Here is a 19,157-nt window from a genome sequence, read left to right as displayed (position 1 = left end):
TGAAAAAGAGAAAGTTGCTTGGTTGGAAACTCACAATAATGAAATACCACAACGAACCCGTATCAATTCATTTCATTCAAAGAAATCCGACCCGTATCCCAGTATCAGTTTTACAGCAGACAATCACCAGAGGTGGGCAAAATATTGGGGCACAATACAAGATTTTGAGCTCTGTTCTTCAGATTTCCAGGGTTGTTACACCCACAAAAAGACGAGAATCTGCATGGAGAAGGCAACAGTCTTACTAAAATACAAGTTTATGAAAAAACTAGCTTTTTATCGCTGTCAAAATACTTTATTTTTAAAAATCGTGAAAACAATGAATTTTGACAGCGATAAAAAGTTAATTTTTTCACAAACCCTGTATTTTCGTAAGACTGTTGCCTTCTTCACACAGATTCTCGTCTTTTTGTGGGTGTAACAACCCTGGAAATCCAAATCCAAACCCTGGGAAACATTTTGCTCAAAATATGTAGTAAATTAATAAAAACGTTAAATTTTGGTGTGTTATGGAAAAGAAGCTCAAAATACTATATTTTTCCAAAGCATTTTGCCCACCCCTGCCAATCACCAACCACTCGCAGTACCACCACCAGGACTACAGAGAAAGGAGGAAATCGTGGTATACGTGGCTTGGCTGGCTCTGCGTCTTCTCCTATGTGAAAGTGGTTTGTGATTGTGAACGAGATCAAAGGATGAGACCAACAGCAGCAGCAGCATCGGCGAGGTGGTTTGCTTCCTTGGTTTCGGTTATCCTCCTGGATACCCCTTAAAAGCTGCATCCCTATCCCTACCCTTGTTCTGTCCTGTAATGTTTCGCAATGCTGGGAAGAATATTATATGCGAACGTTCCGTCCAACCCACTGACCTCACCGCATGACCATCCTGGAGGAAAATTCGGGAGATAAATACGTACAAAGCACATACACGAACTTTTCATTAGTCAGATTTCTTGTTTCTGACGGCTTTGAGAGCTGTCCACCACAAAATTCAAGCCCAATCGGGCATCCACTTTTCCCACGCTTTTTCACGTGCACATTACATACATATCCACTTTCTAATGTACAACATCATCCATTGCGTAATAATGATGAGTGGAGAAAGTGAATGTCATTTCTTTTTCGGATAATGGAAGTATTTTGTCCCCGTCTGAAACAATTTATTTCAACTTAGCAGACCTGAATGGGGCGTGTGTTATGTACTAGAGAAAAAATTAATAAAACACATTTCTTTCTTCCCCAGGTTCCATACTTTCGTGCATTTAATCAAATTCAATAATGTAGCGGGCTCTCTTTTTTCTTCTTCGACTGCCACTTTACATTAGTCGGGGAGCAGAAAAAGAGCGAGAATGAGAAAGAATGAGAGTGTTGAGACGGATGAAATGAAAAGACACCTTTTTCAGACTCGAGCCAGAGACGACAGTGGCCGCGGAAGCGGAGGGGACATTAACATTGTGAGATAGGGTTTGTATAAGATGAGATGATGATGGGGACCTTGAATGACTGTGGGGGACATTGTCCCTCTGTTCCTTCCGCGGCCACTGCGAGCAGATAGCAGGCTTCTTCTCCTTTCTTTCTGGAACACGCGGTATTTCGCAATGAGAGAGAAAGTTGAAATAAAACAAGTCCGCCGCCATGTGTTACCTTTCTATGAAGAAGAATCTATTCCCCATTTGGTGGAAAGATGGGGAAAATATTTCTCACGGACGAAGGGAAGGCAAGATAAAAGCGAGGATTGTGTGTATGATGTCGGTCTCGCACTCGTACAGCGAACGAGCGAGGTTATGATGTGAGAAGTAGAGTAATCAGTTTCCTTGTCAAATTCTACTCAATTCTTCTGGGCAACAGGAAAGTAAATTAATATATGATGAGCACCGGTACTTGTGGGGAAATGTGGAAAATATTTCTGGGGTAATGTTTCAGAAGAAGGGGCAATTTTATGCATATATTTAAATACTTAGGATAATGTCCTCTTTGAGGGCAATAATTTACACAGCTGGGATTAATTGATTCTCATGCTGAAAATTTTGGCTAGTTTGGCTTTAGATTCATACTTACAATGGAGGTCTCTCAATGTATGCTCTTCGATTTTGAACAAATTAGTGTCAATCGATCATCACAAATTTAATTAGTATGAAATTTGCGAATGGCACGATCTCCCAATGGGCAGGTTTTGCAGAGATATATTCGTTCGAAGAAGAGAAAACGCGCAATTTAGAAAGTGTAAAATTTGTCAACTTTTGGACGCACTTTCTCCTCGTTGGATGTAAATATCTTCGCCAAACGTGCCCATTGGGAGATCGTGTCTTTTGTAAATTTCACACTAATTAAACTTGTGATGATCGATTGACACTAATTTGGCCAAAATCTGTGAGCACACATAGAAACACCTCCACTGTTATCAAACCACTTATTTGTCTAATGAGATCACCAAATAATATTTCAAAAACTTTACTCAATATCAATTATAGAATAGAATAATCGAAATCAAATATCTCCCTTTGACAGAAACTTCACCTTATTCCAAACTTTTTTGAAGAATAACGCACCAGATTCGGTTTGGTCACAGATTGCAAGATTTACGATTGTGATTTGATTTATCGTAAAAGTGAGAAGAAGACCGATATTAATCGAACCTGTGGGCACGGCACTCGATATCATGAGCCAATTCACCAGCACGGCACCTTTCCCATGTCCCATCAAAGTTACGTTAAACCGGTCACCACCGAACAGCGCGACGTTTTCCTGTAATTGAGCGACAAACAAACTGTAAAAGAATCGAGGATGGATTACGAGCGAAATTTATCACTCAATTTTTTTATATCTGGAGAAAGTTGAGTTATAAATTATGACGAAGGGAAAGTTTTTACTTACCTGGATCCACTGTAACGCGGCAATTTGGTCCAGCAACGCAAAGTTATAGGGGAGTCTGAAGTGACTGTCGGAATTCGCGTTTAACCATCCTAACAAAGACAAGTGCCATAAAATAAGGCTATAAAATCACACGCACAACTTATCCGTAAATTCATTACGGTATGAACTTGAGTTAAAAGTCGAGTTAAAAAGAAATATTGAGCTTTTATAGGTATTCAATCGACCAATTTAAATTCCAGGTCTTGGTCTTACCTAATATCCCAAGTCTGCGTGGGGGTGTCCAGGTACGTACATAAAAGGAGAGAGAAGAATGAATTTATTTTAATGGGTCAGAGAGAGAATTTAGAGAATTTGATCCCCGAATAGCGGTGCATACATAACTATATATTTTGGCAAGACTCAGGTAAAATAGTACGTTTATTGCCTGTGAATATATATGTAGATATGCATTCAAAGGGAAAACAACTGGCGGTGGATAAGCTGCAAATTCCAGTGTTTCGGGTCCAGTGCTTCAAAATTAGCGGGTTTGATACATTTGTTGCAGTGCAAAAGAAGAAATGCGAGTTGCAAGAAATTGGGAGAAAGTGCAAGAAATCTGCGCAATCAAGCCACGCGCCGTATGAAGTATAGCGGCGAGGCGTAGTTTCTTGCGCCTTGCATTTCTTGCAGGTCAAAATACCTGCAGAATTATTTCGAGTGGTTACTTTCACCCGAAACACTGCCAAATTTCCGTCTTCATATTCGGATAATAATAATTTACGAATAAAAAACACTAATTTATGCTTACCTGTAGTTTAGCGTAACCACAATGATATTTCCATAGCTGACCAGCATCTGCGCCCCATAAAACGTGTAAGATGCGTTCATTCATAGTACATATTTACTTAGCAGAAAAAGGAACCTTACCGACGGATCATACGGATGTCCGGCACCCCAGCCATAATCTTCTCCATGGACGAATACTAAAATTGGCAATTTTTCCTGAATTCTGCCTTCCGCAACTGTAAAAGAGAAAGTCAACGACTTGTAGTACAAGGACGATAAATAAATCCATGATGTGTTACTACTCTCCTCTTCCTGCTCATTCTGCTGCTATCCAGCCTTAAGTATGAAACTCTGTTGTGGAAATTGCAGTAGTACACACGAAGCAACAACTCTGGTCGTAACATAACGATGAGCGTTATTATTGCAGGTCTTAGGCCTGGAAAATGTCTGTAATGGAATCAAAAACAAGCCCAACACGACAAACAATACGGAGCAATATAGAGTCCGTAAATCTCTCGTAATGGCGATACAAGGTGTATTTTTCCAGATATGAGAGCAATTTATTTGGAGAAACTATTCATAGTTAATACTTAAGAAGCCAAATGACTGCCCGCCATCCTTTTATTGCTCTCTTCATTGCTTAATAAAAACATTTATCTTTGCTGTCCACATTTAAGCTGGGTCCTGCCACGACCTACAGCGCTACTTGTACGGCTAGCTTTCTCCTCGCCATGCCCATCTACTTTGTCACTAGATGTATCTAGATATAGATACGCCTTAGGTGCATACATTTGATACGCACAAAGACGAGCACTTGCCAGTGTTTCGCTGTGGTTTTAATTACTGTCTAAAACAGCCGTCCAAACCCGGTTTTAACCAGTTTTGGAGACCCTTTTGCACATCCAAAGGTGTCAAAAATATAAAATAGGGGCACAATGTTACAAGATCTACATTATTCAATCTTTCGATAATCCGTTGACGTATATGCACCAATAATCTCTGCTGGGAATTTTGGTTTTTAATACAGTTTAAAAATTTCTTAATTTCTCACATAAGAAAACATGTTAAAACGAGAGTTTTGCCAAATTTCGTCGTATTACACACAGTGTTCAATGTAATTTACTAATTAATTTAATTTAGCAGTCGGTAATTAAGACCTTATAACATTTTGTCACATTTTCCAATGAATGATTTTGGGAATTTTGAACGTCCCAAACGAAACACTGGCACTCGACATATTTATAACGAAAACAAGAGTGAAAGTCACAAACTTCTCTCGCACACACAGTTGGTAAATACTCGTACATATGAATGCTTTCTCTTTAATAATTTTATCTCCCTGCTTCCTTCCTCCGTTGCATTACTGTGTTTTCATTGCATTCCATTGTTTTATAAACTGTCATCCCCTCCATTTTTGGTACGTTTCAGCTTTCCTCCGACAATTCCCGCATTGGGAGGAGGACGGACATGACTCCAGATATGAAACGATGTCGGTCGGTGCATAGTAAGTAATGCAGTGTAAATACGGAAAGAAACAATAACACGGAATTAACCGAGGACCTACTGCATTTTCTGAGAGGAGAAGCTCAACTTCTTTTGGAGGAGTTGTTCTCTCTCCATCGGATCGTCATGAGATAAGAATACATTAGGCCGTTAATAAAATAAAAATTCCAAAGATTTACATGTCCCCCTATCTCTCACCCACTCGGCCTCAGCCAGAATCTCGCTCGCTCTGCTAAATGCATCTCTTCTTCTGTCTACACATCTCCAAAGCCAAGGACTAATATCACCCCCGAAAAATAAGACATACATAACATCACTCCTCTCTTATCACGCGACGCATAAATAATTTCCAAAGTCGGACTTGTTCTTGTTGTTTCTCTTTTAAACAGTGGCCGCGGAAGTGTGGGGACAGAGGGACAATTTCCCCACGCTTGTTCAATATCTCCATCATCTCCCCATGTTATACAAACCCCTCCCTCCCCTATCCTACAATTTTAATGTTCCCACATGTCCCCACACCTTCCGCGGCCACTGCTTTCTTTCTCTCCTACTACAAAATGTACACATTTTATTTCCAAAGTTGGAAGTAAATATGCAAAAAGGGTCTCATTAAAATCACCCGGTGCCTTTCTTGGCAAGCGACTGATTTCGACCTGGAATCCTTCCACTTTACTTGTGTACGTACACTTTCTTTGGAAAAATTAGGCCTGGATTCGAATCTGAGAGAGAGAAGATCTGAATTTTAAATGCGAGAGAGATGGAATAAGTTTGAGTAAAATTTAATGCGTGCCCTATTCCATCCACGGCCTGGTGTCGGTTCTCGGGGAGAGTCGTTATTTAGATTTTTGTAAATTTGTCGGGGACATGTTCACAAATAAATTCCCGTCTTTCCCCCCAGAAAAAGAAATGTATGATAAGTTGGATATATAAGTTGGGCTCAGAAATGCGACAGAATTTAAATACGAATAGATATCGGGAAGAACGTAAAGAATGTCGAATGGCTAATGCTGCGAATCGTATAGTGAAAGTGGTGGTGTTGCTGTTGATCCTTAATATCGGGAGGAGGAGGAGAAAGTGTGCCAGGAGATCGAGTTGGGATCAGTGTTGCGTGGATGTTTTATCTTCGTGGGGCAAAAGTAAGACTAAAACTGTGAGATGGATTCGCCATCAGGGGCCGCGGAAACGGGGGGACAATGTCCCCACGGTTATTCGATGTTCCCATCTTATATAAACCCGTCCCTCCCCTCTATCCTGCAATGTTAATGTCCCCACACCTTCCGCGGCCACTGTTCCCCCTGTAATAAATCCTCCCGTTGATGTCGCAGATTTCACAGGACATTTGTATCTTTCACGTGTTTTGGAAAGTAAAATCTCACATAGTTGGACGTGGACCCTTGTTTTTACTGCGGGTAGAAGCACATGCACACTTTAAAATGATGTCATTTCCCTCAGTCAGATAGAGATGAGAAAAATTTGTGCGAATCGCTTTTATTGCGAGGCTTCGATGAGGAACTAGTTGCCATTTGGTTTTTGGCGAGGCGCCAGGTTAGCTGGCTTTATAGCTTGGAGAAGAAGCATGTATGCAGGAGCCAGTTATTCCCTCCTAGCAGCAATTGTCATCCATGATATGGTACAAATTAATTAAATACTCTGTGAAATTGTATCTCGAGGAGAGAGGGGAAGAAAATTGAGAAAAATAAGTCGTTATTTGGCAACATTCTTGGAACCTATTCGTGAATGTGAGACATTTGGCAATTTCTTAGTCCATTATTTCCATTTATTTTATTTATTTATTTATTAAGCTCGGAATCCCCGAAACCAAGGAAGGAAGGAAACGTTGTGCAAATATAATTGCGCATCGATTTTCTAACTCGCAGACCGTTTGAATTTTTAAAAAACCAACCAGGCTCTCTCGTTGTCGGAATAAAAATGATAAATTTTTCATAACCAAAATTGCAACCAATTCCGTTTTATTGAAGGAAGGGTTAAGTTGAAATGACTCGGGTGCTGGCTGGCTTTCTCTTCTTGGGTACGTATACACTTATAAATATGTGTATTCATGTAGATACAAATGTACATTTTCATTTAATGCTTTCACTTTCATTTTGCAAATTTGCATCGCACACAACGCAACACAGCGAGAGACGGTTCGTTCCTCGACACAAAAGCACTTTAATTTTCAGTCAGTTGAATTGTCATCCGCTTATTGCTTTATGCACAAAGTAGAGAAGAGCAGTTAAATGGCAGACAGAGGACATGACTGCGGAATTCAGGGAGATTTTAGCGAAAGTCAAATTGGCAAAAATACATTTTCGTCGATGTGTTAAAAATATGAAGTCATGAAATTACCACGTGGCTAAATTGCATAATGCCATATTTGGCGAAAACGGCAAACTCATGAGATCTTCGTGAAATGCCAATCCTAATTTTCGCCAAATGTGACATTATTTTTGCGATAAGTTACTTTAAGAATATTGGGCCTAAAGTACTGTAAAATGAGTGATTTTTTTCGCCAAATGTAATTATTTCATGGCGAAACTTTTTCGCCAAACGGGCTTTTGCCAAACTGTCCGTTTCCTGCCTGCGTAGGAGGAACATCCCATCTTAAATTTTTACTAACTTTGTTACACCGAAATGCTCTCCATTTCATTTGATCTGGTTACCTTTTCCCCGTTGTAAATCTCTCCAGCTAGCTACCAGCAGCCAGCACTATCATTTATGTGTCTCCTGGATTTTTAAGACTAGGAACTCAGGACAGTCGTCGTCGGAAGCCCTGAAATGGCCCACTTTATTTAACTCCCTTCATAAACAAGGTGTTCAACGCGGCTGTATCTTCCTACTTATCATGCCCAAAACAAAGAGATAAACACGAGATCTCGTTGGGATAAATTAATAAAAAATACATAATAACATGAAAAAATATAGATCTGTTGGGCAAAAAAACTGGTCTCCAATAATTTTCTGTCATCGCATTATTTATGTACGCTGGAAAAAACCTAGATTTGAACCACGCAATGTTACTCATCCTCCTTTTCTCTAAGAGAAAATAGAATTGATTCCTTTTGATTATTTTTCTACTCGTCGTGTCAGTATTTCTTGGTCTCGGAGAAGAAGCAAGTTTTTTGTGGGAGTAGTGAAAGAGGGAGTAAAAAGTTGTGACTCTATACGTCCGTCCGAAGAAGGGAGTAGTAGGGACAATTCGTAGACGATATTTCCCAGAAGCCTAGACAGTGTTTCGTTTCGGGCGGGTTTGCAACATTTCTTGCACTGGAAAGAAAGAAATGGGAGAAAGTGCAAGAAATAAATAGGCGCCATCTGGCCAAACGCTGTATGAAGTATAGCGGCCGGGCCTAGTTTCTAGCGCCTTGCATTTCTTGCAGGTCATAAAACCCGCAAGAAATCACTTTCTCCCCGTTATTTCTTGCAAGTGGTTACTTGCACCCGAAACAGCGAAAATTAAATGCGATTATTCAACGCCACTTTCAGTATTAATAAAACTTCATATTTTAAAAGTAGTTACTACAGGTTGGTCACTTGGCTACGGTCGTTACTACGTTTAAATATTACTCGATAGGCTTTTAAGTACTTGGATACTTATTATTTTCCAATTTCTCATAAACGACAGTTAACCGAGAAAGCAAAGAACTCCCGTCCTCGTGTTTTCCCATTTTTTGACATTTGTATATAAAAAGTTATATAGACAGCCTCTAAATAATCAAGGGATGGTCCCAGACCCCACAAAGTATATATATTCTGAATCCTCCTGTCAAGACCTTTCCAACGACACCCAATTTATGGGGCTGTGTAAGATTTGACCTAGTGATCTTTGCCGTTTGCGTATGAAAGTTCCAAAAAATAATAATTTGAAAGTATATACAACTCATTCAGATCATTTTTCAACAACAATGATGAAAATCCATCCATAATTGTTGAAATTCGAGCTAGTTTCTCGCGCCTTGCATTTCTTGCAGGGCAAAATGCCATATTTACCTGCAAGAAACCACTTATTTCTTGCACGTGGTTACACACTTCCCCCGAAACCCTGCACCTAAGCAAGCGTAACCCAAGGGCGGGCGGACCGGAGGAGAAAGTCCTGCTTCCAACAGGATGTGAAAATGCGAATGAACTTACCTACTTAACAGAAAACTGCCAAAGTAGTGACTGCGGAGCGCGTATAAAGGGATAAAGTAAAGACACTGAAGGCTCTAACTTCAACTTTAACGTTGTCTCCAAAGACTCCACGTCATGTTGGTGTTTTGCGGGGAAGATTTATGTACAAAATGCATCCACTAACCAAGTAGTCGCTCTTCTTCCGCAGTCGTACGTAAGTCGATTCTCAAGCAGTACAAACATACATAAAACGTAAGCTTTATTTAACGCAGTGACTTTACGGTGATGCCACGCCACCCGAGAGACGAGTGTCCTTCAACTTCATTAAGAAATAATTTAGTGGATTAATTCTCCCTACGAATTAATACGAACGAGTAAGCCACCTGCGTTATCCACTTTCGGAGGAGGAGGAAACCAGACACCATTTAACTTGGGAAGTCTTTAATCACGAAAGTTTTTTGGAGCAGGCTGTGTATTCTTACAACGTGCAAATTGACGTGACTCAATCACCCGAAAGTAAATATGACGAAGGAGGAAGAGCGAGCCTTTTGGTTTGTGGACTTTTTTCGACAACTTTTATCCGAGAAAAAAAAATGAAGAATCCTCTCAAAACTTTGGACCAGCCATGTGTCACCCACCAAAAATATCTGGCGAACGTATAAGCGTATTTTTGGTGTCTCTATAGACTATGTAGGTCTTATGGTTCATTCAATTTTTTTGTGAGGCAGAGGAGGAAAGCTAATTAGTGAAGAGGACGATGGTGGGTGTAGTCCAATTTAGTCTAAAGATGTTGGAAATACTTGTCCGCTGGGACGTGGTAAATATAATTTGTGTCCGTACACACATGTGGCACACGAGTTAATAATGGGAAACCTATCTTTGGTTCGGAAGGTATTTCACACAGAAAAGTGCACAATCAGAAATCTGGTATAGTCGCGCAGGTATTAATTTATCGGTGTTAAAGTTGCTACCGTTTGGTATTAAACTTACACCTGTCCGTCAGCATTTGCTAACCAAATGGCAAAACTTTAATATCGATTTACACGGTATCACTTCCGTAGTTTAAAATCTGGTAGAGTCGCATATAAAGTCCGCAATGGTATTGATTTGGTAATAACTTCCTACCGGATTGGTAGTAGGTTGTTTCTGACAGGTAAATTTTTCAGTACACATTACGTTACATGCTCGTTATCACCAGTGCTGGTACAGTCATATATGTACTCCAGGTAGTAATGATTTAATGCCAGTTTGCTAGAGTTATACGAGAATACCGCGCGGTAATATTTTAATCCTGGATTTCTAAGAGTGTCGTATTTTCTAGTAGATAGTATGCCCCCGTAAAGCTTCTTACACTTCGTGATGAAAAGCGACTTTTATAATTAATCAGGAATGCTTCCCTATCAATTATTTCCTGTGTGGTGTGAATCTTCTTCTTTCCGAAGATCTAATCAGGATTCATTTCACAATTTCTTAACAAATCTGAGCCACGCAATGACTCGTTTTCCCCATCCAGGCCAAGATTTTACTACTTTCACTGTTCAAAAAGTACCAATTGAACAACCCATTTAACCACCCTTCAAGTACTTTCGGTTCAGTTTTCAATCTCAAGTGGGCTCCTCGTCCTCGTCGTCGTATATATTTTTAGACGAGAGGATGCTCTCTTTCGCAGGACGAGAGACGAGCAGCAGTGTGGAAGTGAAAAGAGGAGTTTCTCCCAAAATTGAACATTTTTCCCTACTTTCTCCTATTTCCAAACTCTCAATACACTTCATTTCAACTTGGTTTCAACTAAGTCCATTTTGTGTCCTTAGTTTGTTTTCTCAATTGGTTCTCAAATTCTACTTAAGTAAGTATGTCGAGACGAGAAAGTGTGTGTGTGTGTGTCTATCTACGTACTTTCTGCATGGTAAATAGTGGCACTTGTTCTATGGATATACTCGAAGGCAATTAATGAGCTTTTTCTCTTGCAAGCTTGATACTCATTTTCTTTTTTATTGTGTCCTCATGTAAAAAAAAGTGTGCCAGGCCATGAGAGAATTGCACAGAATAAACAATTACAGACAGAAATAATTAAACGTATCGATCCAACATTTCACATTTGAATGTCAACCTAAGAAAATATGCAAGTGGATAGTTGTCGATCAATTTCGGCATGACTGAACAAGTGAACTTGAGAGAACTTGTGCATGTATGTAGGTTAAAGATGACATATCGCCAAAATCAACACATTTTTAATCATTTCTCCCCTCTGGGAATTTATTTTAAAATTCTGGACGACAAATTTTTTAGTTAGTGAGCTGATTAATAAAATGGCGGTGAGTTTTTAAGTAAGTTTCGATGAGTTCCAACTTTTATGAAGGCTTCTTAAGTCTGAAATCTCCTTCAGAAACTTTCAAAGTCTCGAGTGTATATTTAAAACAAAATTGGGAACGACCCGCTCTACAAATTTGTCGTACATAATTTAAAAATAAATTCCCAGACCGAGAAATACTTTAAAATGTGCTGATTTTTACGATCCAGTTCTATGTTTAAATGCGATAAGAATTATTGATTTAATTTCAATTATCCTAAATTTTCCAAAATCTTAATCAACCCTAGAAACTTGAACAAACCGAAACTATAAAACACTTTAATTCTCTTCAACTTTCTTTAAAATGCTGACTCGCGAAAGTGCCGAGTGTAGCAAAAAGCTAATAAAATAAGCGTCTTTCTTACCGACTTAAAAACAAATGACAAAGTTACAAAGTAAATAACTCGTCCTGTTTCAAGTGCCTAATTTAATTTGAAGTATTCTTTTCTCTCCGGAGAAAGAAAGAGACAAGTCAAAAAACTTGGCTTAACGCATGATAAGCATTCTCTAAATTCGTACGTACTTGACTTTCTTTACAAACTCGGGCTAACTTGGGATCAATCTCGGGCGAAAGTTTTTTTTACTTGGTTCTGCTCGTTAGTTGTCTAAATCTAAGTACGCGAGACAACTATTTACTTGTTTGTGTAGTAGAATTTATTTTGTAGATGGAGACAATTTGTAGACATCAAGCCAACGTGTCATGTCCACTTTGGGGATCATTGGGAGAGAAATGTGGCATACTCGTCGCGTGGCGTGCATGGCATGGCGTCTAAATAACAAATAGGATTATTCAAGGAAGGAGGATGCGATGCAATTTATTCGCAAACGTTTCCTGTCTTGTGTCAGATGTCACGTCAGAGTTGAAACATTTACCAGTTTAAAACTCGAGTGAAGATCGTCTAGCGTGAAATTGGATTATAAACGATTCTTCATCCGATGTCGTTCAAAAATTTGCTATACGTGGGTGTGTAGTGTGTATTTCACTCACAATGCGATCAAAATTGGAAAAGTTACAGAGTTTTTAAAAATCTCGAGTTTGGGTAAAAATGTATTTACAAATTCCATCACAGACGAAAACGCACGCATTTAAGAAAACGTAAAAAGATCCGCTTATTTATGTGTGTGAACTATTTAAAATTACTCAGGTAAAAATAGGAGAAAACCACTTGATGCCTACGTATTGTTAGGGGTTTAGTTTCTGGCAGGTTTGCAATATTTTTGCACTGAAAAGCAAGAAATGCAAGAAATGTGAGGTGCAAGAAACTGCAAGAAAGTGTCAGAAATATTCGCCACTAGCCACACGCCGTATGAAGTATAGCAGAGTTTCTTCCACCTTGCATTTCTTGCACTTTAAAATAGCTGCAAAACCAACTTTCTCCCCGTTATTTCTTGCACGTGGTTACTTTCACCCGAAACACCCGATCTCACTCCACTCTTTAAAAGATACGAATCTGACAAATTTCGAGATATATAAATTCAATCCCATATAAAATACGTCAAGATAAACCCGGTGATGACACGACTTTACGAAAATCTAATAATAAAAAAGTGCAGGACGTCTTACTCGGCAAAATTTTATTTAATAATCCCAATTACTGCCGTGAATGAATATTTGACGAAGCGAACGAAAGTCGAGCAAGGAATGGAATTGACATGGCTTGCACGCTGACACGCATAAAGGACGTCACTCCACTCGGCAAGCAAATCGACTTGATTGTAATATATTTAATAGTATTCGTCATCCATCACGTCACGTGGTATTTCCACTTCAAAGCATTGCGAATTCTACCAGTTTAACATTTGAACTCCTGCCTGTCTCCCGTAACCATCAAAGCCTCGTCCTCTGCATGACATCTCTCCTTCCGTAATAAGTACTACACAGGATTTTACTAAATAAAAGCTTTTATCTCACGCGCGGGACAAATCATCTCCCACGCCAGCCCGGAATTGAATAGGTTTTGGATCGTCTAAATCGAGCTTAACCACTCGAGAGCAAAATAATAATTCTCCACCGCCAATCCATTGAGAGGATGATGGAGAGAGAGAGCAGTGGCCGCGGATAGAGCAGTGGGGACAGAGGGACATTGTCCCCAGGGTTGTTCGATGTCCCCATCATCTCCCCATGTTATACAAACCCCTCTATCCCACAATGTTAATGTCCCCCCAGCTTCCGCCGCCACTTCTCAGGCTTTTAACGCATTTTGGACTCCGAGAGTATTTTGATTGCATAATGAAACCCCTCACTCGAATAAGTACTTACCCTTCAAAGGGACATAAAGGTTAAGATAGAGACAATCTTCACTCTGGTTTTTGAGATGAGGGAGCAGCCTCTGGAGCTGGATAAGTCGCCCACGAGGCATACTTTTAAGCGCGTCGGACTCATTCCTAATATCTGGCAGGACTTGGGGGCAAACAGGGGCGGGTTTTTCACTCCTCCGAACACCCGACCACGGCGACCCGCTTACAGGTGGCATAAATCTTAAATTTCCGAGCGGAGGTGAAGCGTACGGCAAGTTCAGTAACACTTCAACCCCGTCAAATCCATTTGGATAAACAATGTAGCCCTGCACCACTCCCATCTTCGTGTCCACATGCCTCGGACTCCATTTCTGCGAAGAAGCTGAAGCCACCACGGGAGAAAGGATGGACACAAATATGGCCGTTATCACAGACACAAGCAAACACGAGGAGGTGGAGGAGTAGAATCTTGTGGCGATGGTGGTTGCTGCTGCTGCGGTGAAAGTCGAGATCAAGTCGGAGTTTGAGCCTGATAAATGTACTGGCATAAAGTGGTCTGGCCGTGGTGGTGATGGGATGACGTATAGGAGGAATAATGAGACGATGGGAACAATGTTCGGGACCATGTCCACCCCGAAGACGCCCCCTTTTCAGTTCTTCTTCTTCTAGTCGGCTCACTCGTGGCGGTGGAGGCTTCTTGCTGCACCGATTCAAATGGACGAGCCGTTGATTCATTACAGAGATAAGGCCGCCACATCAACACATTCTTTGATGTGAGTCCGATGACGTAAGAATTCGGCTAATACGTAAATACGTAAACAGATACACTTCTATAGGATTTGCTAATACCGTTTTCACAGCAGAGTGGTTCCTTCAATAATGCAGCGCATAAAGTAGAACGGTCAAGATCACTGTTACAATAGTCTTGTAATTATCCCGTAATTATCCACCCTTTCAATTGGATTGCATCAAATCAACCCGAATTTCACTGACGTACGTACGTAAATAACTCCCAATTCTCTGGGGAGATTTTACATCGGGCTGAAATTAGAAAATTGTGAGACGAACATAACCACACGACCACCTCTTCTGCTGCCACTCCATTTGCCTTAACAATCTTAACACTTCTTCACAATGAGACAGACTTGATTACTTGATAAATTATATAAACCTTGAAGAAGAACCCGACGAGACGAGGAGGAAGAAGAAGAATGAAGAAGAAAGTCTTTCATTCCGTGAAGAAAGCCAAGGCAAAACCAACTTTCTCCCGTCGTGGTTTGATCCTCGTGGAAATAAGTGGGAGGGAATTCTCAATTGCGTTTCTTCCTGTACATCCTCATTAAGCTAAACTTGCTCTGGGGTGAAGTAAATTGAAATCATGTGCTTTCACTTCATTTCTTCACTCGCTCGCTTTCTCCACCACCATGCTTCACGACACGATTACGATTATATACTTTCACCAAGCCAGACCCTCCTCCCAACTAAGTCTCTAGTAGTGATCTTAAACTCTTTAAGGGTGAGTAGAAGATTGTTGAGGCAAAGTAGGAAAATATGATGGGAACTGTAGTCACTTCACTGGAGAAAGTAATGTGCTCCTGACACCATACCACTCAATGTCATGACACTCTGGCTCCCCAACAGTCCTTTCTTTCTTAGCGAAAGCGACGAGCAGAAGGAGGAGACGACACAAAACGCAATTGTGTCTCGTTGATGCTACACCAAACGAGGACGAGGACGACTGCTTGTGCTGGCGGTGTCATGCTTCCCATCAAGAATATCATATCTCAACTGTTATTATGGAATGTGCTGTTTTGCTCTTCATTTTATTATTTCGTTGGCTTCTTTTTTCTTGTTCCAGCTGCAAAAAAGTGGGTAGTAGATATCATCGCGATTCCGTATTATTTGCTGGGGTGGTCTTCTCTTATCCCATAAAGATAACTGCAATCAATTCAGGCCACCACGTCGACTTTTTTGGGTGGGGGGGGGGAGAAAGTCAAAGAATTTTTGTCCAAAGTTATCCGAAATATTTATGTTTTGCAAAGTAGGAGAATTCCGCTGCATTCTCTGTAAAAAAAGAGGAATAGAAAGGTCAGTATTGTTAAACAGGAAGTAACCCAAGAATCATAAAGATTTGACACTTCCTGCCCTGTCAGAAGGCCGCATTTTATTTCTGCCACGTTTACCCACTTGGCAAAAGGAGGAGGAGAGAAATAGGAGATCATCTCACTTCTTCTTTGATGGGGGGAAAGGCGAGGAATAAAAATATATAAAAGCCGAGAACCCAAGAGAAGTACTTATCCAGCCGCATTAAACCCTTTACAAGTAGTTTGTGGAAGGAGGAGGGAGTAAATTTTTTTAGCGAGTTCTACCCTCGTTGTTTGATGGGAGGTATAGTAGGCCAATATTTGTGCAAACTACTGACAGCCTCCGCGTGCGTGCGTGGTTTGCCCTCAGGGGACAATCTGCAAGACTTCTTCTAACCTAGATAAACTAGATCACGTGCAAATAAAGAGTTTCTAACGGAATGTAGCGATAGGGTGAAAGCACGGTGGGAACTTAAATTTCGACCTTGTCCTCACGGTCGTGGGTTGGTCGGAGGTCAAAAATATTTACGGGGTTGATTTCGTGGTGCAATTTCCTTTAAAATGACGCCTCATATGAAAATTATGATTAATTTTAAATATGGACCCCCCCTTGACCTTGAGGGGGGTCATATTAGCCCCAGAAATTGATAAGATTTTCCCTTAGCGTCAAATCTATAATGCCCCAAACCGATCTCGATTATCTCTATGCGTTCTCTCGTAATCCTGCTGACAGACAGACGAATGGACAGACAGACATACAAAGTCATCACATAAAAGGGTCTCACCCCATAATAAAATAATACTCTCTTGTTTTGTTCTTTCTCTCCCCTCGTTACGAATGAACATCACAACAATGCTTTGAATTATTACCGCAATCAATGTAATATCGGGCAGAATCGCATAAACATTAACTACTTATTGCTTTCCTAGAGGAGGAGGAAAACAGTATTAGTGGATGAATTGGATGATAAATAGATGAAAGGAAATGGGATGCTTTATGAAATGAAATAAATAAAGGGACTGGCCTGGCCTGACGTTTGAAATGTCACAAGCACATTATCCATCCTGCCTAGAACACAAAGAGATTTAGCGTCACATCCGCAGACACGTACACCTTGCGGCTGGCTGTAAATAAGTGGAGTGTATGTACGAATGTGTGGGAAACCAAATTGGGAAAATCAACAAGAGCACATTAGCAAAGTAAATGTGTCAACACGAGCAAATACAAATATTCAATTTCCAATCTCTCTTTTCCTTTCACTGCTTTCACTTCAAACAATTCTCGACTTGACTTTTAGACAATCAATTGATTTCGAGCAGAGAAATGAGGAAAAAGAGAGGGGGAGGGAGTAAGTACGTAATTGTATCAGGAAGAATGGAGAATCAGGTAGAAATAATGTTAATGCGACTCCATTCACACGATCCACAATAAATTCATTCTGCTCAATTTGAGTGAAAGAAAATGAATGAAAATCCTCTCGCTGCGTTTTCTCCATGCCCAATTAACCCTGCCAAATCCCACCACCGATACTGCCACCCTCTCAGAAGGAAGGAGCGAACGCGATACGTATGAATTCCTGATGTAGTAATGTCACAATCTCAGTGTTCTATTCTATGCAGTTGGCTGCCAGAAGGAAAACGGGCGCACTCGGGGAAACCTGAATTGACACTGATTGATTCGCCAAAAGGTTCATCCACGTGAATAAAGAGAAGGATAATGTAAAAATTGAATAACGCAGGAGAGAAAACCTGGGACTCACTCCATTGTTCATGGATGGAAATAGAAAGTTCTCACTATTTCGGAAATTTGCGTATAATTTTGACCCTATACTTTCTCCAAAGAAAAAATACCGTACTATTTTATTTTTTATAGATTTGATTAACACAAATAGCACATATTTTTCTAGCGTTTCACTCACTCCGCTCGGTCTGCTGGACTAACGGCAAGCCGGAAATTGAGATACAGATGCAATGAATTACATCCGAGTGACTGCGTTTAAGTGAAACTCACCCCACGTTGGATTTTCGTACAGGATTCACCAACAGCACAGCAAGCGATGATGATTACGATCGGAGGAGGACAACAATGCATGAGCAGTGCACTTTCCCAGAGAAGAGAGAAAGTCCTTTCATCCCGGCGCACTTTCACCGACTGTGGACTAACTCACTGTTTACACTTGAGTTACTTGAGTTCATACCCAACCAACACGACGACCAGCACCCGCTCCTATTCTGCTCTGAGAACTTTCTTTCTCGCCCCTGTAACATTTTACCAAAGTCTCTTCTTTTCGTGGATTGTGATGCCATGTTCTGAGCACAACTGTGGTCGCGGTGAAAGTGGGACTTTTTCCGTTTACTTTTTGAGTTTTGTTCCAGCAGCAGCAGCACTTTTAGTTTTGCTTGTTCCACGAAAACCAAACCACGAGGAAGCGGAAGATGAGAGATGAAGGATGAGCGAGGGAGGGTTGTGATCGTTGGCCTGTCTTCTCTATCTCTCCAGGAGGAGCACCTTCGTCTCCTCACCCGCACGACTTCCATCATCATCCATCCATTCTTGGGTGAATGCGAAATTTCTACAAATTGTGTTTGCTCTCGTTCTGTTCTGTTCTCTAAACAAGATTGGTGTGAATGCGGGTTGATGGGTCAGAGGGGGGAAAGTGGAATTGGTTTAATGGCGATGAATGAATGAAGGGGAATTTTCATATATACGTTACCCGCATATTGGGTAAGATCGTATTCGAATCGATTTCTTTTACCAATTCGAGTTCATTCCGGATCAAAATTGTACTTCCTATGTGGAATATATGCGAATTATGGATGCATAAAGCGGCAAATAAGTATGGCAGCATGAAAGGAAAAAATGTTTACTTTAAAGGGAATCCATATTTGGATATGAAAGTTGGGAAATTATCGTAAATTCGGAGAAAGTAGAGGAATGTAGAATGTTGCAGTATCGAAAGCGGAAACGCATATGCATAGTTCAAACCTATGTTTTTAAATCGAATCAAGTAGTTTTTTGTGTGTAGTCATTTTCAAAAGTAATTTCAAGTCAAAATACTTTTGGTTTCGATGATGCGACAAGTTTCAGGAGAAGTGAATAAATTCAACCAAATTAAACAGGTAAAAAATTTTACCTGCATTTTTTATCCGCCACGTAAATATTTTTTATTACTAAAACTATTTCTACATAAATGGCAAAATTGTATTCGATGGAGACGAGATCATTTTACTTAT

The 19,157-nt window shown here is 40.3% G+C and overlaps 1 protein-coding gene across 1 annotated transcript in view; it reads right to left on the bottom strand.

Annotated features, from left to right (window-relative positions):
* LOC110856546 (neuroligin-4, Y-linked) overlaps positions 1 to 18,239 on the bottom strand; it is a 44,506-nt gene extending 26,267 nt beyond the window's left edge. Inside the window, exons 1-7 of the mRNA XM_035857132.1 lie at positions 17,935 to 18,239; positions 13,862 to 15,903; positions 3,780 to 3,874; positions 3,661 to 3,707; positions 3,126 to 3,139; positions 2,874 to 2,962; positions 2,636 to 2,744 (exon numbers count right to left, since the gene is read on the bottom strand). Coding sequence (XP_035713025.1) covers positions 2,636 to 2,744; positions 2,874 to 2,962; positions 3,126 to 3,139; positions 3,661 to 3,707; positions 3,780 to 3,874; positions 13,862 to 14,465 — 958 coding nt within the window. The 5' untranslated portion in view covers positions 14,466 to 15,903; positions 17,935 to 18,239. The remainder of the gene's footprint in view (positions 1 to 2,635; positions 2,745 to 2,873; positions 2,963 to 3,125; positions 3,140 to 3,660; positions 3,708 to 3,779; positions 3,875 to 13,861; positions 15,904 to 17,934) is intronic.
* Between the last annotated feature and the right edge of the window lie 918 nt (positions 18,240 to 19,157).

The sequence above is a fragment of the Folsomia candida genome, unplaced genomic scaffold, assembly GCF_002217175.1.
Source record: "Folsomia candida strain VU population unplaced genomic scaffold, ASM221717v1 Fcan01_Sc016, whole genome shotgun sequence".
Lineage (NCBI taxonomy): Eukaryota > Metazoa > Arthropoda > Collembola > Entomobryomorpha > Isotomidae > Folsomia > Folsomia candida.
This window is presented reverse-complemented; position numbering and strand designations above follow the sequence as displayed.